At 46.1% G+C, this 23918-nt stretch overlaps 1 protein-coding gene across 3 annotated transcripts in view; it reads left to right on the top strand.

Moving 5' to 3' along the window:
- The window catches only part of SPECC1L (sperm antigen with calponin homology and coiled-coil domains 1 like), a 196064-nt gene that overhangs the window by 79196 nt on the left and 92950 nt on the right, over positions 1-23918 (top strand). For all 3 annotated transcript variants that reach the window (XM_082244158.1, XM_082244157.1, XM_082244159.1), the window contains exons 4-9: positions 6836-8418; positions 8591-8798; positions 17168-17241; positions 19539-19714; positions 19828-19994; positions 22168-22283. In XM_082244158.1, coding sequence (XP_082100284.1) covers positions 6836-8418; positions 8591-8798; positions 17168-17241; positions 19539-19714; positions 19828-19994; positions 22168-22283 — 2324 coding nt within the window. The remainder of the gene's footprint in view (positions 1-6835; positions 8419-8590; positions 8799-17167; positions 17242-19538; positions 19715-19827; positions 19995-22167; positions 22284-23918) is intronic.

Below are 23918 nucleotides of genomic sequence, written 5' to 3'. Positions count from 1 at the left end.
CAATTGGGTTATACAGAAGGACAGTAGGCAGGAAGAAGCTTGACTACGCCTATGGGGCAGTCTCAGGGGGTATACTCCCACTCTCAGCTATAGTCATTCAGTTTTTTTTTTCTGCCTAGTAGGGAATAAGGACCTAGTTCCTTGCTGGGATCTCTGGTCCTGGCATTTTTTTCCTTTTAAATGGAACTTTTTCCTATCTTTGTTATTTTGTTCCTGTTGGAATCTACAATCAACTGCCGGACTGGGCGATGAACTCGATAATCTAGATCCAGAGGGTCCCCCCAGTCTGGCCAGTGTGCATGCGCAGGCCTGAGCTCCGCGCTAGGTCGGCCGCAACATAGCCCCACTGGACGGGCCTGTCTTGCGAGTTAAATGTCTTGCGACGGCTCATACTACCTGGCCCCGGCCTGAGTCGCAGCATTCCTCCTGGCTGACAGCCCCCCCATTCTGATTAGCGGTAGTCGATCAGGAGCAGTGCACACCCTGTTCCTGGTATGGTAAGTAGCTGTCCCCCCTCTATCCCTGGAAGGATTTGAGGTGGACATGGGCCCCTCCCTGGCATGGTCGGACACCCAGGTTCCTCTCCTTCGCATGCAGCATTCCCCCCCCCCCATTTCTTCTCGGTGGTCCTCTGCGGACTTGTTACCTCCCTCCATCTGCCCACACCCCAAACCCCCCCCCCCCTCCCATGGGGTGGCCATACCTTTTTGGTCGGTCTGGGGTGTCGAGCTGGCGATGGGGGGGTGGGTGCCACCTGTGACCGGACAATCGACTTTTGGGAGGGGGCAGTCCCTGGGGGGGGCTCCTACCAGGCCCCTCCTTCCTCCTGGGTTCCCCTCTGGGCCCCTGGGAGCCGCGCAGGGCTGCCATTTTCTTGTAGCCTTTTGTGCTGTATATCAGCGGCCATGTTTGTGTAGCCATGGCAGCATTTTCCTGTGGTTTTCTCATTGAATATACAGACTGCCATGTTTTTTAAGCTATATGGGCAGTGGGAACCCCTCCTCATCCCCTAGTGCTGACTCCTGGATCTTTCTCTTCCTGATCACCGCATGGTGTGCAGTTAGCTTGGGGCTGTAATTGCCTGGTGGTGGTGGGTCTTTTTGTGGGCTTCTCTCTCCCTCTCTCTGCTATAGCAATGGTAGTGCTCCATGCTGGGCCCTGTGGTGCCACCAACTCGGTAGGGGTGTCCCTAGCAGTGTTATACACTTTTTTTGCGTGGGTCCCCCTCTTCACAAATGGAGTCCATGGAGCACATTTCCCCACCTGATCCCCTCGCTGAGGCTGCTGGGCCCTCTGGGTCCCAACCATCCCTGACTGCATGAACGGCACTTCTGGAGTCCAAGGTGGATTTGGTCCTGGGAAAATGGGCTAGCAAAAAGCGTCCAGCGCCTTCACCTGCTTCATCGGTCTCCTCAGATCCTTGATCTTATTCGGCCGCCGCGGATGCGAGTTACCCTTTTGGGTCTGCGTCCTCGCAATGCTCAGATAGTGAGGCTGATTCCTCTGCTCCTCTAGCTGCGCATGAAAAGGCTCTGGTGGATGCGATGATTGTGTCAGTGCATGAAATGTTAAAGATGGAGGATGCGGCTGATACTGTGTCCCAGGCGCCAGTCCCTTTTGGCACCCACAGGCCCTCCAGGGCAGCGAGGGTGTTCCCCTTTCCCTCTTAATTTGATGATAATGTAAAAAAAACAGTGGGGTTGTCCAAAACGCACTTTTGCGGTCCCTAAGCGCTTTGCGATGCAGTATCCTTATGAGGATTCCCTGCTTAAAAAGTGGACAGTCCCACCTGTAGTGGAGGCCACCTTAATTCTTGTTGAGGAGTCCCCGGCCTTTAAAGATCTGTCTTATAGGAGGTGGGAGGCTTTGGCTCGCCATATGTTCACTGTGGCTGGTTTGGCACTTAGGCTGGTATTTACTTTTGCCCTGGTGTTGCAAACTCTGACCGATTGGGCTAAACTGTTATGCCGGGACCTGGAGGGGGAACAGCTTCCCCCTGCCTTTGCGGAGCTGGTGGATCAGTTGGTCCAGGGGCTACAGTATTTCTATGATGCCTCTTTGGATGCGGCTCCTTTGATGTCTCAGCAGTGGTCCTTTGGTGTTATATCTGGCGGAAATGCTGGTCTGCCGACTAGACTTCTAAGAAGGCCTTATCTGATCTCCCAAATGGATTATACCAACTTTCTTGGATGATGTCATTAAGGGCCTCACGGGAAGGAAGGGTACTGTCCTTTCATAGGCTTCCAAGGGCAAGGAGCCCTGTCGTAGACGGGGGCCATTCTTCTCGGCTCATAAGAAGCCTTTTCGTCCCTCAGGGTCTCAAGACAAAGGATCTAAGCCTTTCAGGTCCTCCACCGGAGGTTTCAAGAGGAACTGGTCTGGCAAGCCATAAGCGGGCTCTTCCAGGCCTGCTGACAAGGCTTCCTCTGCATGAAGGGTGCCCTCACCCATATCTGGGATGGGGGAACATCTTAGCTGGTTTCTGGATTTGTGGACCTCTCTGGTACAAGACAAGTGGGTCCACGAAGTCATTCGGTCCAGCTACAAGATCAAGTTTCGGTCTTCTCTGGAAAGGTTCTTCCCTTCCAACCTGCGCTTGTCCCCAGATCGCTTACAGGGGTCTCTTTGTGGCAGTGCAAGACTTGTTACTTCATAGGGTGATTGTCCGGTTCCGACTTCAGAGCCTTTTCAGGGATTTTACTCAAACCTGTTTACAGTTCCCAAGAAGGAAGGCAAGGTACGTCCAATTCTGTACCTCATGGCACTAAACTGCTTTGTGCGGGTACAGAAGTTCTGAATAGAGTCCATTCACACTGTAGTGGTGTCCCTACATTGGGGATTTTCTCGCTTCGATCGACATCAAGGATGCCTACCTTCATATTCTAATATGTGCCAGTCACCAGCGCTTCCTCTGCTTTGCCATGGGCAAGGAGCATTATCAGTTTGTGGCATTACCCTTTGGCCTCGCCTCCGCTCTTTGGGCCTTCACGAAAGTGTTGGCCCTGGTACTAGCATTGTTGCTTCAGTGGAGGATCACGGTGCTGGGGTACTTGGAGGATCCTCTTCTGTGAGTGGAGTTCCTGACTGCTCTGATGGACAACTTGGAGATTACTCTACGAACTCTAAGGGAGTTTGGTTGGATTCTGAACCTTCAGAAGTCTGCTCTGGTTCCGTCCACATGACTCGACTATTTGGGTCTGACTCTAGACTCGGCCTCAGCCAGAGTGTTTCTTTCTCTGGAAAAACTCCATAAATTGCAGGAGGCAATTCAGCTTCGGTTTTCCAGCAGACGGTCATCCCTTCGGGCTTGCATGCGGGTGCTGGGCCTGATGGGGTCTACCTTCGAGGCTGTTTCATTTTGCACAGTTTCACATGAGATCTCTGAAAAAAGAGATCCTGGTGAAATGGGACAAGAATCCTCAGTCTCTAGACAATCTGATCCTGTTGAGCCGGGGTACGAGAGGGTCCCTGATCTGGTGGCTTTGTACTTCGACAGGGAAAATCCTTTCTCCCCCTGTACTGGACAGTTGTCACCGCAGACACCAGATTGTCCGGGTGGGGAGGCGCCCTCGGCACAGATTGTGTTCAGGGGGTCTGGACTCTTCCAGAGTCCAGACTGTTTATCAATGTACTGGAACTCCTAGCGATCAGACTTTGTCTGAATCATTGGACAATTCGTCTTCAGGGGTGTCTGGTATGCATTCAATTAGACAATGCCACGGCCAGGTTTTAGATCAGGGGGAATGGTCGCTTCATCCAGAGTTGTTTCATCAGTTGTGTCTCAGGTGGGGTACTCCCGAGGTGGACCTGTTGGTCTCTCGTCTCAGCAGGAAGGTACAGAGGTTTGTGCCATGGTCTCGGAATCCTCTAGCCGACGCCACAGATGCCTTAGTGGTCCCTTGGAGTCAGTATTGTCTGATTTAGGCCCCCTCTCAAACTTCTGCGAAGACTCCTGTGCAGGATTGAGGCGGAAAGAGTTCTGGTAATTTGGTTGGCTCCAGACCGGCCTCTTGGTACGCCGATCTGCTACGGCTGGTTGCCGATGCTCCTTGGAGACTTCCTCTCAGGGAAGATCTGCTGTCCCAAGGGCCAATCTTTCATCCTGCTTTACAGTCCCTGGCTTTAACGGCTTGGCTGTTGAAAGCCAGCTGCTGAAAGATGTGAGTCTCTTGGGGTTCACCCTCTCTCCTTTTCAGTGGCTCGGATATTGGCTTTCCTCCAACGGGGGTTGAGCAGTTATATAAAACACACAGAGGGTGCATCGATCTAGTGCATTATCTCCTTCTCTTGGTTGCTCTGAAGAAGAGGAATTCCTCGAAATGCGTCAGCCCACGGGGTCTTCAGTGACTGTTACACCCATACGTATTGATACATTGGATGGAATGTACAGTGATCTGTGATGCGCAATTTCTTTCTGTTTTTGTGAGTAAATTCCTTACCGTGCTTTTATCTAATAAATTGTCTCCGGATAATGCACTAGGTCGGGGCGCCCTCTGTGTGTTTTATATAGTTGCAGTGTTAGACTCCCCTAAGTCTTTGAGGGCAGCAAGACCGTGGTTACCTGTTTCTAAGAGTAATGAAGACATAAAGCACATCCATCCGGATGGGCCATTTTCCTAAGCGCAGGAGTCATTGTGTGTGTGACTGTTTCAAGAATCTTTAAGGGGGGTTGAGCAGCGCCTGGCCTTGAGTACCATCAAGGGCCAGGTTTCGCCCTCCGCTGTTTTCTTTCAATGTTCATTGGCCACACATTCTTTGCGCATACCTTTCTCCGGGGAGTTTGACACTTGGCTCCTCCAGTTTTGTCTCAAATTGCTGCCGTAGGACCTCAATTTGGTGCTGTCAGTTCTTCAGAAACCTCCTTTTGAAAATCTTCGAGGTTCCCCCGCTTATGTTGTCCCAGAAGGTGGCCTTTTTGGTGGCTATTACTTCTGCATGCAGGGTGTCTGAGCTGCCGGCGTTGTTTTGTCGTTCACCTTACCTGGTGGTTAACAGAGACAAGGTGGTTCTTCATCCCTACCCATCATTCCTTCCAAAGGTCATCTCTGATTTCCATTTGAATGAAGACATTGTATTGCCTTCCCTATGTCCCAGGCCTAAACATCCTAAGGAAATTGCCTTGCATTCCCTGGATGTGGTTTGGGCAATCAGGCAGCTACGGAGTCTTTTAGGAAGTCAGGCCCACTATTTGTACTCGTGGATGGACATCGAAAAGGGTTGGCTGCTTCTGCTGCGACCATTTCCAGATGAATCAGACGGACCGTGATTCTGGCCTATTCAATTAAGGGTCAGGTTCCTCCTTTCCCTGTTAAGGTGCACTCTACACGGGCGCTTAGTGCTTCCTTGGAATTCCGTCATCAGGTGTCAGTGATGTAAGTTTGCAAGGCGGTCACCTGGTCATCGGTGCACACTTTCATAAAGTCTTATAAGGTGGATGTGTTGGCATCTGCATGTGCTTCTTTTGGCTGCAAGGTTTTGCAGGCTGCTGTTTAGAGGACCTGGTCCTCTTTGAGGGTGTATTGCTTTTTTAAGGTGGGCTCCAGTTGTTTATGGTTGAGTTCCATGTTACCTGGTTGGCTACGTGTCAGCCTTGGGAATTTTTTTCTTGCTGTTCTCACCCCTCATGTTTGACACTGCTTTAGGACGTCCCAATGGACAAGAAGATAAGGAGCTGTGTCCGTCAATGAACGAAAGAGAAAATGGGATTTTTGACTTACCGTAAAATCCATTTCTCTGATGTTCATTGACGGACAAAACATCCACCCCTCTGTGGAGTTGGCTTTCTTCTGACACTGCTTGTAACAAAGCTGAGTGCCTATAGCTGACAGTGGGAGTATACCCCCTGGTACTGCCCCATAGGCATAGTCAAGCTTTTTCCTGCCTAGTGTCCTACTCCTGTAGGGGGCAGTATAACACAATGGTCAAGAAAATAAGGAGCTGTGTCCATCAATGAACATCAAAGAAATGGATTTTACGGTAAGTCAAAAATGCCATTTTTGTTTCCACCAGAACAGCCATCTCTGCACCCAGGTCTACTTGATTATGTGCAGATTAGGTGTAAAGCAGTAATACCAGTGGACTAGTGGTATGGGTCTATTTAGGGCAAAATGTAGGTGCAGGGTGAGTGCATGCTTTGTTTGCAGGCTTTAAAGTAAACCTGTGCCCAGACTATGGACTTTTTTACTTATTTACATATTCTCAATAAGCAGTAAAACCGCTTAAAAAAAAAAAAAGGCTATTACTGACCTTTCTAGCTGCTAAACCCAGGACTCTGCATTCACTATATCTGGTTTCCCACAGTACACATAACATGAAAATGCAATTGTTTTAGTAAATATAAACTGCTAAATACCTTTTCTCATCAGCAGTATATAGCAGTCTTATGACTTCTATCAGTGTCTTGTTAAAGCTTGTAGGATGAGTTTTCATTCTCCACTGACTGTCCTATGAGGCTACATAATCCCTTACCCTCTGTCTGGACAGTGCTGATTGGCTCTGTGCTGATCACATGCACCCTCCCAAAAAAAAAAAAAAAAAAAACTCTCTAGAAATACACGCTAAACTGAGAATGTGCAGAGTGCCTCCAAGGCTCTGGACGATCAGCAGATGGATTGGGGACAGTTAATGAAAGGGAAGTTCAGAAAAGACAGGATCAAACAACTTATTTACACAATGCGCAGGATTAACCCCTTAGGTTCCACAGTGAGTATTGCAAGCATGCTTTACTAAATATACAGAATGATTTTACTGTTGTGGGTTTAGTAACACTTTAAACTCCAGTGTGTGTCATTTGTGCTTTTCATTTAGTATTGCTGTGTTTGTCTGCTCCACACAGGTAGTAACTCCATTAGTAAAAGAAGTGGCTCATCTGGGGCAAAGGAAGCAGGATCTTCTCGAGAAAGGGTCAGGGACAGATCTCGTCTGAATGCTAGCAAAAAACCACAAGGGTCTGGTGTTAACACAGGAGAAGTGACTGCCTTAGTTAAGCGATCTCGAGCTCGTACAGAGTCCGATGTTCTTCGTATGAGCAAATCCAAATCCGATAACCAGATAAGTGATCGTGTTGCTCTTGAAGTCAAGGTGAAGGACCTGCTTAGTCTGGCCAAAAACAAAGATGCTGAGATTTTGGTTCTTCGTACTGAATTAAGGGACATCAAAGCACAGCTTGGTCATGACATCTCTGACAAGAGTCCTGAGGATCCTCCTGTATTGCAGTTACAAGAGCAGAATGCTGTAGTACGGGAAGAACTACAGCAGTTGAAAAGTGAGAACAGAATGCTTAAGGATCGGCTAAATGCATTGGGCTTTTCATTGGGTCAACAAGTTGATGTTACAGAGAAGCTTTACTGTTACCAATCCATGGATATGGCTGCTGGCAGCCACAGTGACTGTGGAGGAGGCACATTGGCCTCATCAGTGGAGGGCTCTGCTCCTGGATCTATGGAGGACCTCTTGAGCCAGGATGAGAGCACCCTGACTGGTGAACGGAGGAGTAGTTCTATGGATAATTTAGATAGTGAATGCAGCGAGGTTTACCAGCCACTCACCTCTAGTGATGATGCTTTGGATGCCCCATCTTCATCCTCTGAATCAGAAGGCCTACCAAGCACTGAACGATCACGAAAAGGTAGCAGTGGCAATGTGAGTGAGGTGTCAGTGGCTTGTCTAACGGAGCGGATTCACCAAATGGAGGAAAACCAACATAGCACATCTGAGGAGCTGCAAGCTACTCTTCAGGAGCTGGCTGACTTGCAGCAGATCACGCAGGAGCTAAATAGCGAAAATGAACGGCTGGGTGAAGAAAAGGTCATCTTGATGGACTCTCTTTGCCAGCAGAGTGACAAGTTGGAGCAGTTCAGCCGCCAGTTGGAGTATGCACGAGCACTTCTTGATGAACACCATGTACAATACACTTTGGATGATGACCTCAAAAGTAGCCGTTATTTGGATCTCGAGCAGAGATATTTGGAAATGGCAGACAGCAGTCGCTTTGAGCGAGAGCAGTTGTTGGGTGTCCAGCAACACTTGAGCAATACTCTTAAGATGGCAGAGCAAGATAACAAGGATGCGCAGGATGTGATTCGAGCACTTAAGGAGCGGAACCACCACATGGAGCGCATTGCTGAAGCTGAGCAACATGCAAAGCAGGCATTGGCAGCCACTCTAGAGGAGTATAAAGCATCCCTCAATGCTGAACAGGGTGAATGTACACATCTTAAATCCCAGTTAGAGCAGGAGAAACAACGAGTTGCAGAGCTGTACTCTATTCATAGCTCTGATGATGCATCTCACATCCAGAACCTACTGGAAAGTGTACGTTCTGATAAAGAAAAAGCAGAAACTTTGGCAAGAAACTTGCAGGAGGAGTTGTTGCATGTACAGAATGATCTCAGACGTATGCAAGATGCCTTTGACAAGGTAAGAATGTTGATGCTGGGTGGTATAAACGTACTATGTTACATGTTCCATGGACTGGATGGGTACCTTTTACCTGTTCTAGATGTAAACTGTTTTATTTGTATTATTTAAGATGTGGTGTAGTACTTTGTTTTGCCATTTGCTCCTGACTTTTTCTTATCGACTTCTTTAGCTGGAAGATGAATATAGAGCATTCCGTGAAGAAGCACAAAAGCAGGTGGCAGAACTAACACTGGCACTTGATAAGGTGAGAAGTGAATTGGAGGAAAAGGAGACAGAACGCAGTGACATGAAGGAGACCATTTTTGAACTGGAAGATGAAGTAGAGCAGCACAGAGCTGTGAAGCTACATGACAACCTCATCATATCTGATCTTGAGAGTAAGTGCTGTTTTTGCTTGCAAATGTGAAACGATTCCCATCCACAAGGCCACTCCCATTCCATCTTAAAAAAAAAAAAAATGAAAAATCTTGATGGCTTTCTTTTACTTTGGACATCAACCAAATAATTATATTCGGTTTATGGCATTTTTAGAACAGTCTTTGAACATGTAAGTGCATCTTTCTTTTTTAAAGCTGAATTCCAGGCAAACCGCTAAATACACAGATTAAAACCTATATGGGAGCTGTTGTTCTTTCGGTCAATCCAGTCCTAAAATGTACACAGCTCTTCTATACAACATAGACTCGTCTGGCAGGGCACCAGACTAAAGCTGGCCAAACATTGAGCGAATTTCAACCAGGTCAAAAATTTATGAGTGGTTGGCCCCATTCGCTCATCTCTTTGTCATTTTGCTCTTTCTTCCTAGTCTCTTGTTAGCACATTAGTACTGCAGCAAAAACTTGTATGCAAAAGGTTTTGAGAGGCTATCAGGTGAAATTCAGTTTTCTTGTACAGAGCTGCATTAATTTTTGTCTTTTATCTGCCTGGAGTTCAGCCTAAATTTTTACAATTTTAAAGTGTTTGCAAAGGAGCCATTGGCTTCCGCTGCTGTCACTCACAGTAAGCCAATGAGGAAAGAGGGGTGGGGCCAAGCCATGGCTCTGTGTGTAAATGAACACGCAGAGCTGCGGGTCGGGTGCCCCCATTGCAAGTTGCTTGCTCTAGGGGCACTTGGCAGGTGGGAGTGGCCAGGAGTGCTGGTGAGGCACTCAAGAAGAAGAGGATCAGGGCTGTTCTGTGTAAAACCACTGTACAGAGCAAGTAAGTATAACGTTTGTTTTTTTTTTTTTTTTGTTTGTTTGTTTTTGTTAAATGTACCTTTTAATATCACTTTAAGGTGTCCATGGCAAAAGTTCTTTAAGGGTTTTTTCATGAGTTCAAGTCCATAATATTTAGATGCTGGGCCTTTGCAGGCCCTGAATAACTAAAACTGACACAAGGACACTTAGGGGTGAGTTTTGCCAAAACTGGTGCGCACAGATTTTGGTGCAGCTTTGCATAGTAATGAATCGGCTTCTTACTTCAGCTTGTTCAAATAAGCTTTAATAATAAAACCTGAAAGCTGATTGGTTTCTATGCAGAGCTGCACCAGATTCTGTGTGCACCAGCTTTAGTAGATCAGGGTCTAATAATAAAGCAGAGAATGTGACTTTCACAAATGTTCCCTGGTGAAGAATGAATCACTCCCATTTAAAACACTTGCACAAGGATGGTTCTCCACCAGAAAGTTGTCACTTTCTATGCTTCATAAATAGACCCCAAAATGACTTGCACTGTAATTGATCAGGTTCACCAGCAGATAGCACTGTGGTTGAATGTTGAGCATGCAGTTCTTAGTTTGTAAGTGAGTTGAAAATACATAACGAAAAAGGAACTGCAAAGTCATTTTGTGTTTCTCTTTCATTCATTGACGGACACAGCTCTTGATCTTCTTAACCATTGGGTTATACTGCCCCTACTGGAGTAGGACAGTAGGCAGAAAAAAAGTCTGGCTATGCCTATGGGCAGTTCCAGGGGGTATACTCCCTCTTTCTGCCTAGTCAGGAGTAAGGATCTAGTTCCTTGCTGGGATCTCTGGTACTGGCATTTTTTTTTTCTTTTTAGGTAGAATTTTTCTCCTGGTTTTGTCCTGTGAGATCTACAATCAACTGCCGAACTGGGCGACGGGCTGGATAATCTAGATCCAGTGGTCACCCCCAGTCTGGAAAGCGAGCGCAGGCAGACCTCAGCTCCGCACTAGGTCGAGCGTGACATAGCCACACTGGACGGGGGCTGGCCTGCAAGGTAAACCCCTCGCAAGGTTGCATACGGCCGGGTCTCGGCCCAAGTCGCAATGTTCCTCCTGGCCGCCTCCTGGGGTGTGGACAGGGGCGGTGCGCTGACAGCAACTGGACGATCGGCTGTGCAGGGGGTGGTTGTACCTGGTGGAGGCTCCTGCCAGGGCCCCCTGTCCTGCCTGGGCCTGTCCTTGAGGCCTAGGGATCCCTCCTGGGTCCCTGGGAGTCTCGTGGTGCCTCCATTTTCTTGTAGCCTGTGCTGAATGCACAGCGGCCATGTTTTAGTAGTCTGAGGGCCATTTTGCAGTGGTTTGCTATTGAAAATCGCGTCAGCCATGACAGTGGAGCCCTCTGGGCGGTGATTTTGGTGGTGGGACTCCTGGATGCCCTGATGGCCGTTTGCGCAGTGCAGATTCTGGTGGCTTTGGTGCCTGGTTGCTGCTGGGTGGTGAGTCTGGTGAGGTCCTCTCCCTCTTTGCTGAGAATCGATTGGTGCTCTGTGACTGGCAACCAGGTGGTGCTGCCAGAGCGGTGGGGGTTGTCCCTTAGCAGTGTTTTACACTTTATTGTGGGGTCCCCCTGGTGACTCATGGAGTCTTTGAAGCACATCTCCCCACCTTATTCCCTTTCTGGGGCTGCGGGGACCTCCGTGTCCCATCCATCCATCAATGCACTGACGGTGGTCCTGGAGTTTCTTGTGTACTGTACCAGATGGCAGGGCCGTACTGGGAATAATATTCAGCCTTGGAAATAATTTCATACCAGCCCAAACGCATAACGTCATTATTTTCTTGTTCATAAAAGGGAAAACTATGCATTTTAAAGCACATTTGAAAAGTGTATTCTATATAGATAAGACATATATGAAAGCACATAGGGCTTCATATACAGCAAATTCCGGTTAAAAGTGCAGACTTGGTACAGGAGATGTCATAGGCTGTGCACATATGATACAGAAGATGTCAGAGGCTGTGTGGACATGATACAGGAAATGTCGAAGGCTGTGCGGACGTGGTACAGGAGATGTCAGAGATTGTGTGGATGTGGTACAGGAGATGTCCGAGACTGTGCAGACGTGGTACAGGAGATGTCCGAGACTGTGCAGACGTGGTACAGGAGATGTCCGAGACTGTGCGGACGTGGTACAGGAGATGTCCGAGACTGTGCGGACGTGGTACAGGAGATGTCCGAGACTGTGCGGACGTGGTACAGGAGATGTCCGAGACTGTGCGGACGGTGTACAGGAGATGTCCGAGACTGTGCGGACGGTGGTACAGGAGATGTCCGAGACTGTGCCGACGTGGTACAGGAGATGTCCGAGACTGTGCCGACGTGGTACAGGAGATGTCCGAGACTGTGCCGACGTGGTACAGGAGATGTCCGAGACTGTGCCGACGTGGTACAGGAGATGTCCGAGACTGTGCCGACGTGGTACAGGAGATGTCCGAGACTGTGCCGACGTGGTACAGGAGATGTCCGAGACTGTGCCGACGTGGTACAGGAGATGTCCGAGACTGTGCCGACGTGGTACAGGAGATGTCCGAGACTGTGCCGACGTGGTACAGGAGATGTCCGAGACTGTGCCGACGTGGTACAGGAGATGTCCGAGACTGTGCCGACGTGGTACAGGAGATGTCCGAGACTGTGCCGACGTGGTACAGGAGATGTCCGAGACTGTGCCGACGTGGTACAGGAGAGATGTCCGAGACTGTGCCGACGTGGTACAGGAGAGATGTCCGAGACTGTGCCGACGTGGTACAGGAGAGATGTCATAGGCTGTGAGGCCGTGGTACAGGAGATGCAGAGACTGCGTGCATGGTACATTAGATGTCATAGGCTGTGCAGACATGGTACAGGAGATGTCGGAGACTTTACGGACTTGGTACAGGAGATGTCAGAGGCTGTGTGGACATGGTACTGGAGATGTCAGAGGCTGTGCGGACATGGTACAGGAGAGCAAAACGGGACAGGTAGACAGAGGTTGCACATTGGATTGTACAGGACAGAGAGAGAAACAGGACAGGTAGTCAGAGGCTGCGGAGGCCGGAGGGGTCCAGTCCTATTGGCCGGCTGGCCGTGATGTGGAGACTGGTGTGCACCACCACCACTGAGACGATTGCAATACATTTAAAAATGGAGCCATCCGGCGCCATTACATTACTGTCCATGTGCCGTCTGCCCGAAAATGGCAAAACATGTATGGGATATCCTGAGCCCGGCAATCTTCGGAACGGCGCACTTGCCGTGTCTGCCCAGGCCTGCAGCCATATTCTTTATAGGCGCTGCTGCCCTCAGAACGACCCCAGGGCAGGCGGACTTGCAGGCCTACCGGAAAATTTACCGCTATCTCGGTAGACCAGTCCGGCCCTGTCAGATGGAGGTGACTTTTGCGGGATGGGCTGGCAAAAAGCACCCCCCGCCTTCCACTGCCTCATCTGTCTCCTCAGATCCTGAATCTGATTCGGCCACTGCGGACATGGGTCACCCTGCTGGATCTGCGACCATGCTACCTGAACCCTCAGATAGTGTGGATGATTCCTCCGCTTCTGCATCCGCGCACGAAAAGGCGCTAAAGGATGCACTGATTGTATCTGTGCTTGAGACCTAAAGTTGGAGGACGCAGCTGTGGCTGGGATGGAGGCATAGGTTCCCTTTGGCACTCACAAGCCATCCAGAGCGGCAAAGGAGTTCCCTTCCCCTCCTATCTTGACAGAATTGTCACTGAAGAGTGGGAATAACCAAAGCGTCCCCTTGGGGTCACTAAAGCGAGTTGCTAGGCGCTACCCCTATGAGGAGTCCCTTCTTAAAAAGTGAACTATTCCACTGGTGGTGGACCCTCTGGTTTCCAGATTAAACAAGGCAACCATGATTCCGGTTGAAGAGTCCCTGGCCTTTTAAGGACACGGCTGACAGGAAGGCAGAGGCTGGTTCCGCACTGAGGCCGATATTCACCATTGCACTGGTGTCGTAGACTCTGACCGAATGGGCTAGGCTTTTACGCGGTAACCTGTAGAGGGGAGTAGCTTCCCCTTGCCTTTGCTAAGCTGGTGGACCAGCTGGTTCAGGGGCTGCAGTTTATCTGTGATGCCTCTTTGGATGCGGCTCAACTCTCTGTTTCGGCAGTGGTCTTTCGGCGTGTCTTTTGGCACAAATGCTGGTCTGCGGACCAGACTTCTAGAAAGGCCTTGACTGATCTTCTGTTTCAAGGAGATCGCCTGTTTGGTGCTACCCTGGATGACATCATTAAAGGTCTCATGGAGGGGGGGGGGGGGAGTACTTTTCTTCTACAGGCTGCTAAGGGCAAGGACCCTCGTCATAGTCGTGGGCCCCCCTCCTCGGCTCATCAGAAGTTGTTTCATAAGGAGTTGTTTCATCCCTCGGGGTCGACTGACAAGGGATCGAAGCCCTTGAGTGCCTCAAAACTTGGTCTGGCAAGTCAAGTGCCGGCTTCTCCAGATCTGCGGACAAGGCCCTCTCAGCAGGAAGGTGCACCCTCACCCGTATCTGGGGTGGGGGGATGTCTTCACTGGTTCCCAGACCTGTGGACTGATACAAGTCAGGTGGGTACATGCGGTTGTTCGGTCAGGCTACAAGATCAAGTTTCGTTCTTACCCTCCAGTGAGGTTCTTCCTTCTGACGTGCGACTGTCCCTGGTCCCATAAACAAAAGAAATATCAGCGCAGTGAGGATAATATAAAGTAAAATGAAAGCAGCTGCACTCTCAGGTCAAAATACAATACCTGTCCAAAAAATAATAATAAATGCAATAGAGCAGCGCTAAGAAACATACAAATCTAATGATGAAATAAAATCAAAACAGAGATGGTCCATGCAGAAACCCGTGATGAGGGTGAACCACACTTTCTGGCAGGATCAACAGGTGCTCTAAGTGACAATATATCCTCCACCGGGTGCAATGGCCTCTCACCTTAAACTTGTAAAGTATAGGCATGTAACTCAAACTCTCCTAGATCGATCTTCCCTTAAACACAGGCAGCAGAATGGGTCTCTATCCCTCTTGTGCTCCACCACATAAGGTCTTCACACTGACCCAGCAGACTCCACATTGATCTTAGGACGGACTTTACCAAATGACCACTAAAAGGACTTCAACCAGCAGCTCTCCTCAAGACCATGAAACAGGGAAAGAAGACCGGGCAAGCCCATAGTGTAATATAGCCAAACACTTTATTTGAAATAAAATAAGGTAAAGACAGCCTCTTACTTTGTGTATGGGGTTAAAATCGCATAAAATAACATTCCAGCTGTGCCGACTGTCCCTGGTCCGCTTGCAGGCTCTTTTTGGGGCAGTGCAAGACCTTTTTACTTTACCTAACCTCCTCTCTATAACCCCTTCCCCCCATTAAAAGTACTAAAAGAATAAGACATTTTGACTGTTTTAAGACTTTGTGGCTTACCCCCAGTCAGGTAGCATTCACACCTTTTGTAGAACTGGGGACCTGTTCTCAGTGACATATGCTGTGATCTCTTCCATAGAGTTGAATCTCCCACAATTTCCCTACTTGTATGTTTTCAGGTAACCCATTTAGAATCTGCGGAACATCTCCCCCTCTCAGTTGTAGACTGCACCACAACCTTCCAAGGATGGTGTGGATGCTCCAACCCCTGTCTTTTCTATCAACTCCCCCTATTATAAGCCTTAGAGACTGCTTCTTTTAGCAAATTACAATCCCAGTGTCCCGTAGTGCTCCTGATTAGGAAAGTCTAGTTGACTGTTAAGGGCCTGTTAGAGATGTTCACATCCATATTGAACTTTGTGTGATAGATCCACATATGCTTGCTAATGAACAGATCGCTAGTGCTATGTATGTTTAAACACTGTCTAGCTGGAGGGGGGAAAGTGAGAGCCTGAACAATCGGAAGTGTATATGTGAAATCTGTTATTCTGTTTGTGACTTTGATGAGTGAGTAAAATTAAAGTTCAGGGGTCCTTTAGGGCCAGTTCACACCAGAGCTTGATGCGGGATACCCACATTCCATGCACGTTTCCCAAACTGCATTCAAAATGCACCACAGTTGTGATCTGTCAGTGTTAATGACAGGACAAATGCAGGTCACAAGTGCATTTGCCTGCATCAGATAACATGGTACACTAGTACTATGCGATCTGGTTGCTCTCCATTTTTTAAAGTACTGCCTGCCCTACTTTTGCTGCAGTCCAGCAAAATTTCAGCCATTTCAAATGAATGAGCTTAAGTCGCAGGGGAGAGGGGAGATATCTCTGGTAAATGGGGCAACAAGAGGTGGGCACTTGGGGAAACACTGGGCACTTTGCATGCTTCTGAGAAACTCTAGCTGCAACATCACCAGTTCTTGTCCCCAGTGCAGTACTTGAAGTACAGATGCATTGAATTAATGAATGGACTATCTTTTTCACACAAGGACTTATGATTGGTAGCACTGGTCACTTTTTACATATTTTTGGTCACTTTATATATATTTAAGGCATAATTGATTTTTGCCATGTGTTTGTATGTTATGTAGTATTGGACGTTTTTACTGGGCATTTGCTTTTTTGCACAACATTCGCCATATATAATTTTATGTATAATTTTTATATTTTCATTATCTGTGTTTGCCTCATTTGACATGGTATTTGGGCACGGTATGATTCCTGACAACTTTAGTCTAACACTATGAAGTATGAATAGAGCAGCGCCAAACCCACTCTTTTTTTTGCAAATTCATCTAAAGTCGCACTGCACCCGGATCACATGTGAGTCGCACAGGAACGCACAACGTAAAACGGCCCTGAAATCAAACGCTTTCACCTTGCCCAATCAGGACAAAGTAATAGTGTCTTGGCAAAGGACTTCCCTGGTGCTTGTTCGCTCCCTGGTGTGGAGAAGCACATGACCTGCTCTCATATGACAGTGAATGGGGGTCTAGAAGCCAATCAGTAGTTCTGCGCACTGTCACACAACAGCGTCTCTTTAACATGACTTGTAGAATGTCTGCAAAAATATATTTCAATAAATACATTATTAATTATAAACGTGACAAATGTTCTCTTCTCTGCTCTAACCAAAAAAAAAAAAAAAAAAAAATGACTGGAGCGAAGCTTTAATTTACTGTACTCCAAATTGTATATTCACTTATCTCTTCAAATGGCCATTGTCCTAATTACAGTGTTTCCGTAGCAGAGTGACAGCAGCTTATAATGACATGGTTACGAATGGTCTTTAGGTGACATCCTGTCCTCTACGTGCCGTTTGTCTTAAGCTCATCTGTCTCCGTGACTGAAACAATAAGATTGCAGCTTTAACATTACTTGTCAGCGCCAGGCAGAAATGTTACCCAGAGGAGGTGTCAAGTCATGTTTCACATGTGGCGTTTATTGTAAATCTAAACAGTTTCTATTTCCTTTTACACCTTTGTCTCTATAAATCTATCCCCAGGGTTTTAACCTTGCAAAAACACTAGTTCACTTTAAGTGGATCATGTACCATTGAAAATTAATTTACTGTTATGTGCATCCTCTACTTACTGTTTTTCCCTTTACCATACAGATACTGTAAAAAAGCTGCAGGATCAGAAACATGACATGGAGCGTGAAATAAAAATACTGAACCGGAAGTTGAGGGTAAGGACACCATGCATGGCATGCGATTGATGGCTAAAGGGTCCATAAAAATTGGCTACATGTGGCTGTATGCTCCTGATTATTTGGCATTTCACTATGTGTCCATGCACACATAGGCTTCTAGAGGAGCTTAGGAGCTGAAGCGTTTGGACGGAGTCAGAGCTCTTCTCCTAAAGCCAGAAGAATTGTGTTCAGGAGAGGAGCTTTTGGGCATAAAAAACGCTAAACAAGGCTAAAGTTGCCTTAGCGACACATTTATTAATTGCAGTGGCCAGAATAAATTAAAATTCTGGCCAATTAAATAAAGCATAAACACGTTTGTTGAAATGGGGCATAGGTGGTTTTTTATCTCTGATTTTCTCCTGTAAGCAGAAACAGAATTTATTGCCGGATCACATTTCTGCGATGCAGGAACGCTGTGAATATACAGCGTGTTCCCGCATCGCATCCGCACCCCTGGTAGTTCACACTGCCAAATGGGATACCCTGGGGGTGTCAATTAAAAGCTAACGACACCCCCAGATCAGATCGCATATCGCAGTGTGATCTGAAAGTTCGCACAGAATCGGATAGCACTAGTGTAAACCACTATGCGATCCGATTCTGCTGTGGACCGAAAAAAGGGTCCTGTGCGTGTTGGGTGCGATTGCGGTGCGAATTCAGCCATACAAATGTATGGCTGAATTTGCACCGCACAGAGATCGCATGTAATTTTAGGAGGAGTGCGCTCCGAATTACATGCGATCTCTGTGATCGCAGAAATATGAACTGACACAATAAACCAGTGTGCATGAGGCCTAAGGCACGTCAGTCTGCAGTAAACAAGCTCTTTAAGTAAGCAGCTTATCGGCTAATAGACAGATGTGTAATATGTTAATCTCAGAAACAGCAGCCCCAATTCAATATGTGGAGTTCTTCCTGAAAGTGTCAGAACATCAAAAAGCGATATTGTAATTTTAGTAGCTAGCAAATTGAATCACCCATGTGCAACTTCTTTTTCTTGTTAAAATGTTAACCTACAGTGCATTTGTTTTTCATATTTGGACCTAAGAGGAGTGTGACTAAACACTCATCATAAAAAACTTTCAATAAATGCTGTATTTCATGATGTTCATACTCACTCAGTCACTATGAGATTATTTTCTGTATACTGCAAAAACCCTGGTTGATCCTATTGTTATCTATCTCCTCATTCATGTCCCCAATTCAGCTAGGGATTTTGCAGCTGTGGTCGCAACTCTACACAGGCTCAGGTTTTTTGTGAGTTTCTATGCTGAGCATTTCCTCCCCATCACATCTGATCAGCCCATGTGACTATAGAGTCACACATGTGGGTGTGTACACAGTGGAAAATGACAGCACACTCCCTCCCTCCTCCTCCATGCCCACTATCCAGCTAAACACAATGGGGGCAGGATATTACATGTAGATTAAAGGTGGCTTCACCTCCCTGTTATTCTCAGGCACAGGCTGGAGGGGTGTCACACAGCCTGTGACTGGCAGAAATCCGACCACACCATGTTGAAGCTCCTCCTGCTTATGTTTCCCTGCAGACAGGCTGGGAAAGATCTGGGTCATGTGACAGCTGTATATCGAAAAAGGTACTTAGAATTTTTTTTAATAATTAAAATAATTACAGCGCCATCATCCATATACAGAAATAGAAGGGACAATGTAAATTAAACAGTGTGTGTTTAGTATCACTTTAATGGCCGGAGCAATTCCCTGTTTTATCAATGTCAGATTATGCTTTGATGTCTACTGCTCCAGATATCATTGTGAACTTTGGCATTATTTTCTGCTCAGTAGACTTATCTTCTGGTTTAATATGTGATCCTCTATGAGCATGATTAAATTTGTTATAAAGGAAATAAAAATCATGAAAACGTAAAGATTTTAAAAACAATTATTTCCGAGTTAGGCATTTCTCCAGCACACTAGTAACACGCTCTGTAACCCAACCTGGTCACCAATGTGAATCAGCCACAATGTCCTAAGTAGCAGGAGCTATTCCGATTGAATCCAGATGATGCTTTTTTTCAGGGCTACCAAATGACACCCACATCACTTGATTATATGAGGGAGCAATGCCAAAGTAGGAAGGGATCTTGTATGCCATTTTCAAAATGAAACTTTGTACATAAGAATTGTTTTCTGGCATTGTCTTTAAATTATTTCAGGGTAGAAATGTGTAAGTTACAAATTTGATGCTGCCATCTTTGCTAAATGTTTTCTATTGGACATGCATTTTTTACTGCTGTCCTAATTGTTCTTTTTTTTTTTTATTATTATCACAGGAGGAATCTGCTGAATGGCGACAGTTCCAGGCTGATTTGCAAACTGCTGTTGTAATTGCTAATGACATCAAGTCTGAAGCGCAGGAAGAAATTGGAGAACTTAAACGGCGGCTGCAGGAAGCACAAGAAAAGAATGAAAAGCTAGCCAAGGAACTGGAGAATGCTGCATCTCGCAAGTAAGAACACTAGTAGCATATGATCATGATAATCTGACAGTGCAGTAACTTCTAAGAAAACCCTTGCTTGTATATCTGCTTTCTATTTTTTTTTTCTGTTCTTGCCCCTTTAGACAGGAGGAGGAGCGTGGTCGTGTCTATAATTACATGAATGCCGTGGAGAGAGATCTTGCTGCCTTGAGACAAGGAATGGGTCTTAGTCGAAGGTCTTCCACCTCTTCTGAGCCCACACCCACTGTCAAGACTCTTATCAAATCCTTTGATAATGCATCCTCTCCAGGTAATATTACAGATGCAATTCAAGTAGAACTGTCAGGTTCCTTTTTTCCATCTCTGTACCAGTGGAGAGATTTTCAGTCACTTCCTGACTCCTACCCGCAAGTGAAGAAGTGAGGAAATCCACCAGTGTCACCACAGGATGATTTTCCCTCTATCTTGTTCTGGTGACCACTCAGAATTTGGAATTTTCTTTCACTTTTAGTGATAATGGTCATCAGGATAAATAATCCCGCTCCAATCTATCTGAAACAAAAAAAAAAGTTTTGCCTTCGGTTACTTTTTAAAGAGGAGCTACAAGACTCGTAAGCAAACAACATTGTTATGGGTGTGATTTGCATCATACTCTTTGGATATTGCTGTACATGTCTACACAACTTTCTTATCCATATTTGTGTTTAGTGGAAAGAATCAGATACATGACATATGCACCATCATCCCTTTGTATTGAATGCTTTGTAAAAAAAAAAAAAGTGCAGGATGGGATTTTTAGGGTGCAAATAATTTGTTACACTGCTAAATATATATATATATGAATTTTATTGGCAAAATACAGTTAAAAAACTTTGATAAATGGATTCATATTAAACACATGTTGATGTTGAACATAAAGTAATGTCCATCATGCTGCTTGTTCTACACGATTCCCCATCCTTCAGCAACAGGGTGATGATACGACTAATAAAACAAATGCATAGAACAAAAAATGGACACTACTTAAAGAGGAAGTAAACCCGCTGAAAAAAAATGGGGAAAAAAACCTGTAAAGACAAAGGCATAATGAGCTAGTATGCATCGCATACTAGCGCATTATGAAGTAGTTACCTAAAAATGAAGCCCCCGCAGTGCCGAAAGGACGGCCGACATGTTTTGCACATCCTGCTTCCTGTATCGCACCCTCCAACCATCTGATTGTTCAGAGGCGTGATTACATCACTCCCATTCACAGCACTGGGCTCTGAAGGAACGGCACGCGCCGATGACGTCCTCGGCTGCATGCACTGTAAATATCTCTTAAACGGTGCATGTTTAGGAGATATTTATAGCACCTATAGGTAAGCCTTAATATAGGCTTACCCTATAGGTAAATGTCAACAAAGTGGGTTTACAACCACTTTAAACAAGGCTGCATGGCAAGGCTAACATGCAAATTCAGATACCCAACCTATAAAATGGATGAATCAAAAAACCATAAAACAAATGTAGTATCATCATGCTGTTCCTGAAGAAGCCAAAGATGGCAAAACATGTAGAACCACAAGTGTGATGGACATTTCTTCGTCTTCAACATCAACATGTGGTTAATATGAATCTCTTTATAAATGTTTTTTATCTGTATTTTGCAAATAAAATGTATATATATTTTTTAGCAGCGACTGTGCAACAAATTATTTGCACCTTTAAAATCCCATCCTGCACTTTTTTTTTATCAAGTATACAATTTACTTACAATTTACTTTCAGTACTTGTTTCTTTTCTCCCTGGATTCTGGCTTTGGCCATGGAAGATGTGGGTAGCTGAAGCCGGTCTGCATTTCTTTTCAGGTTCTTGTGCAGCTTGCTAACCAGCATGCACCTCCCGGTCTCATGCCATGCCGTAATGGCACTGCGAGGCACACTTGGTTGTTATAAGGTTGCTTTAGCAATGGCGGCGCCAACGGAATTTCCCGCCCTATTGTTGTAGAAACCTTATAGCAGCAGAGATCACTGAAGAAAGCAAGAGAGGCTAGTGCGGTTGGGAAAAGGATAAAGCTCCACAATACTTTGCAGCCAGTCTTTTGATGACCTTCCCCACACAATATTCCAGTAGATGCTCCCACAATGCTCTTCTTCAAAAATGGTGCCTAACTTCTCCCGATCACGTTATTTCCGGTCGGAAAATGATGCAATAGTAGAAGCTTTAGATGCCAGAAGACTCCTGGGATCAATGACGTAGGTATCCCAACGGGGCAGGCTGATTACATAGGTCGCCTAGGCGGCCACAACTGGAAGTCCAGGGAAAACCTATAAAAAAAAAGGTACTTTCTGACAGCTGTACATAGTTTAAATATTCAATGGCACTATGGGTGTGCATTAAAATAAGGCTAAGTGTAAAAAATGAGCGAAACTATGCTTTAAGACAATTTAGATCATAACTCTCCTAAAACACTACATAAAATCGTGTTCTTTGTTTTATAGCCCCCACCCCTGCATCAGCAGTGACAGCAGCTGCAGCAGCAACCACCATTCCCCGCACACCTCTGAGCCCCAGCCCTATGAAGACACCGCCTGCCGCTGCTGTGTCCCCCATGCAGGTATCTACCAAACAGACATTTGGTTTGTATGTTTATTTTAATGTTCTATGTACTAGAAATAAAATTACTGACTGTTCCTGTATTTGGTTGACTAGTTTTTTAGCAAAACAATGTTTTTTTACATGTAGAAGAGGAATATCAGAATTGACACACACTGGAAGTGGTTAAAAGCAAAAAAGTTTCAATAGGAGACCTGGTTATACATTTGTATATGCAAAGTAAACATCTGACAAAAAATGGCAGCATACGCCTCGAGATGTTGCTATTTTCTTGGCTCTCTGGTTATGGAGAATAGTCATATTTAAGAAACCTGACACAGGAAGTGCACAGTCTAGGGCTTTAGAATGGATAAGGATATTAAAGTGGTTGTTAAGCCACTATATGATCTTTACACCATCCCCTCTGTTAGATTACAACCTGTATCCTAGTGCCTGTGCTTTAGTAAAAAAAAAAAAGCAGATTTCTACCTTTTTTCACAGCTCCTATCGGCGATCATGACTCCCGGCTCTTTTTTCACCCCGTCAAACATCTCCAGGGGGCGGGGCCAAAAACTTTGACGTCAGCTGGGGAGGCGGGGAGGAAAGGAGGAGAGAGTCGGGAGTCAAGTGACGGCCAAGCGACGCTGTGAAAAGAGGTAGAATTTGGCTTTTTTAAAAAAAAAAAAAATAAGCACAGGCACTAGGATACAGTTTGTAATCTAACAGAATGGATGATGTAAAGATCTCATAGTTTTGTAGCAGCTGGGAGGGGAGCAGAGCGGCGCTAGTGAGTGGACAGGCTGGGAGGGGGAGGAGGAGGAGGACAGAGGGAGACAGAGGAGAGCTGCAGATAGCTGTGGATGATGGAGACACGTACGCTGACCATGGTGTCCAGGGCTCAGTAGCCATGGTCAATGTACAGAGGAGAGGGTAGAAATTGGCAGGATCAGCCAGGTATTTTAGGTGATACGGGGGGAGGACAAATTACACATCACAAGCACTGTGTTGTTAATCATGCTTTAAGGCAGTGGTCCTCAACCCTGGCCCTCAGGGCCCACTAACAGGCCAGGTTTGCAAGATAACTGAAATACATCCCAGGTGATCTAATTTGCTGCTCAATGATTGCAGTACTCTAGTCTGCATCTCCCCAAGGTAATACTTAAAATCTGGCCTGTTAGTGGGCCCTGAGGACCGGAGTTGAGGACCACTGCTTTAAGGGAACAGGATCTGGTTTTTATTTTTTTTTAGGGTAACAAACGCTTTAAAGTCTTCCTTCCTTAACAAACCTGTTGTACAGACGTTTCCTTTAGCATCACGCACAGCTTTCCTTTAACATCTTCTCTCATCTTCATTTTAACACGACAGCAGTGTGAACAAAAAGTTTCCAGTTATAAAGGGGAACTGTTGTTTGGCATTTTGTTCTCTGTACTGCCTGACATCCCTCCCCTTTTTTCCCCCCTACAAGTTAAGGATTTAAATATTTTCTTGATTTCATTGATTTTAAAGATTGTTGTACTTGGCTATGCATTTGCAATCTGGCCTCTGAATGGCCATTCTTGCAAAGGATCCTTGTACGCGTTTATGCCTGTAAAGCTTAAAAGGGTGAAAACTTAAGGAAAAGTATGGGAATCGTACTTACCCAGCTGGATGCAGCATT

The sequence above is a fragment of the Pelophylax lessonae genome, assembly GCF_965119305.1.
Source record: "Pelophylax lessonae genome assembly, chromosome: 1".
NCBI classification, from domain to species: Eukaryota; Metazoa; Chordata; class Amphibia; order Anura; family Ranidae; genus Pelophylax; species Pelophylax lessonae.
The sequence above is the reverse complement of the archived record's forward strand: the minus strand, read 5'-3'. Positions and strand labels throughout refer to the sequence as shown.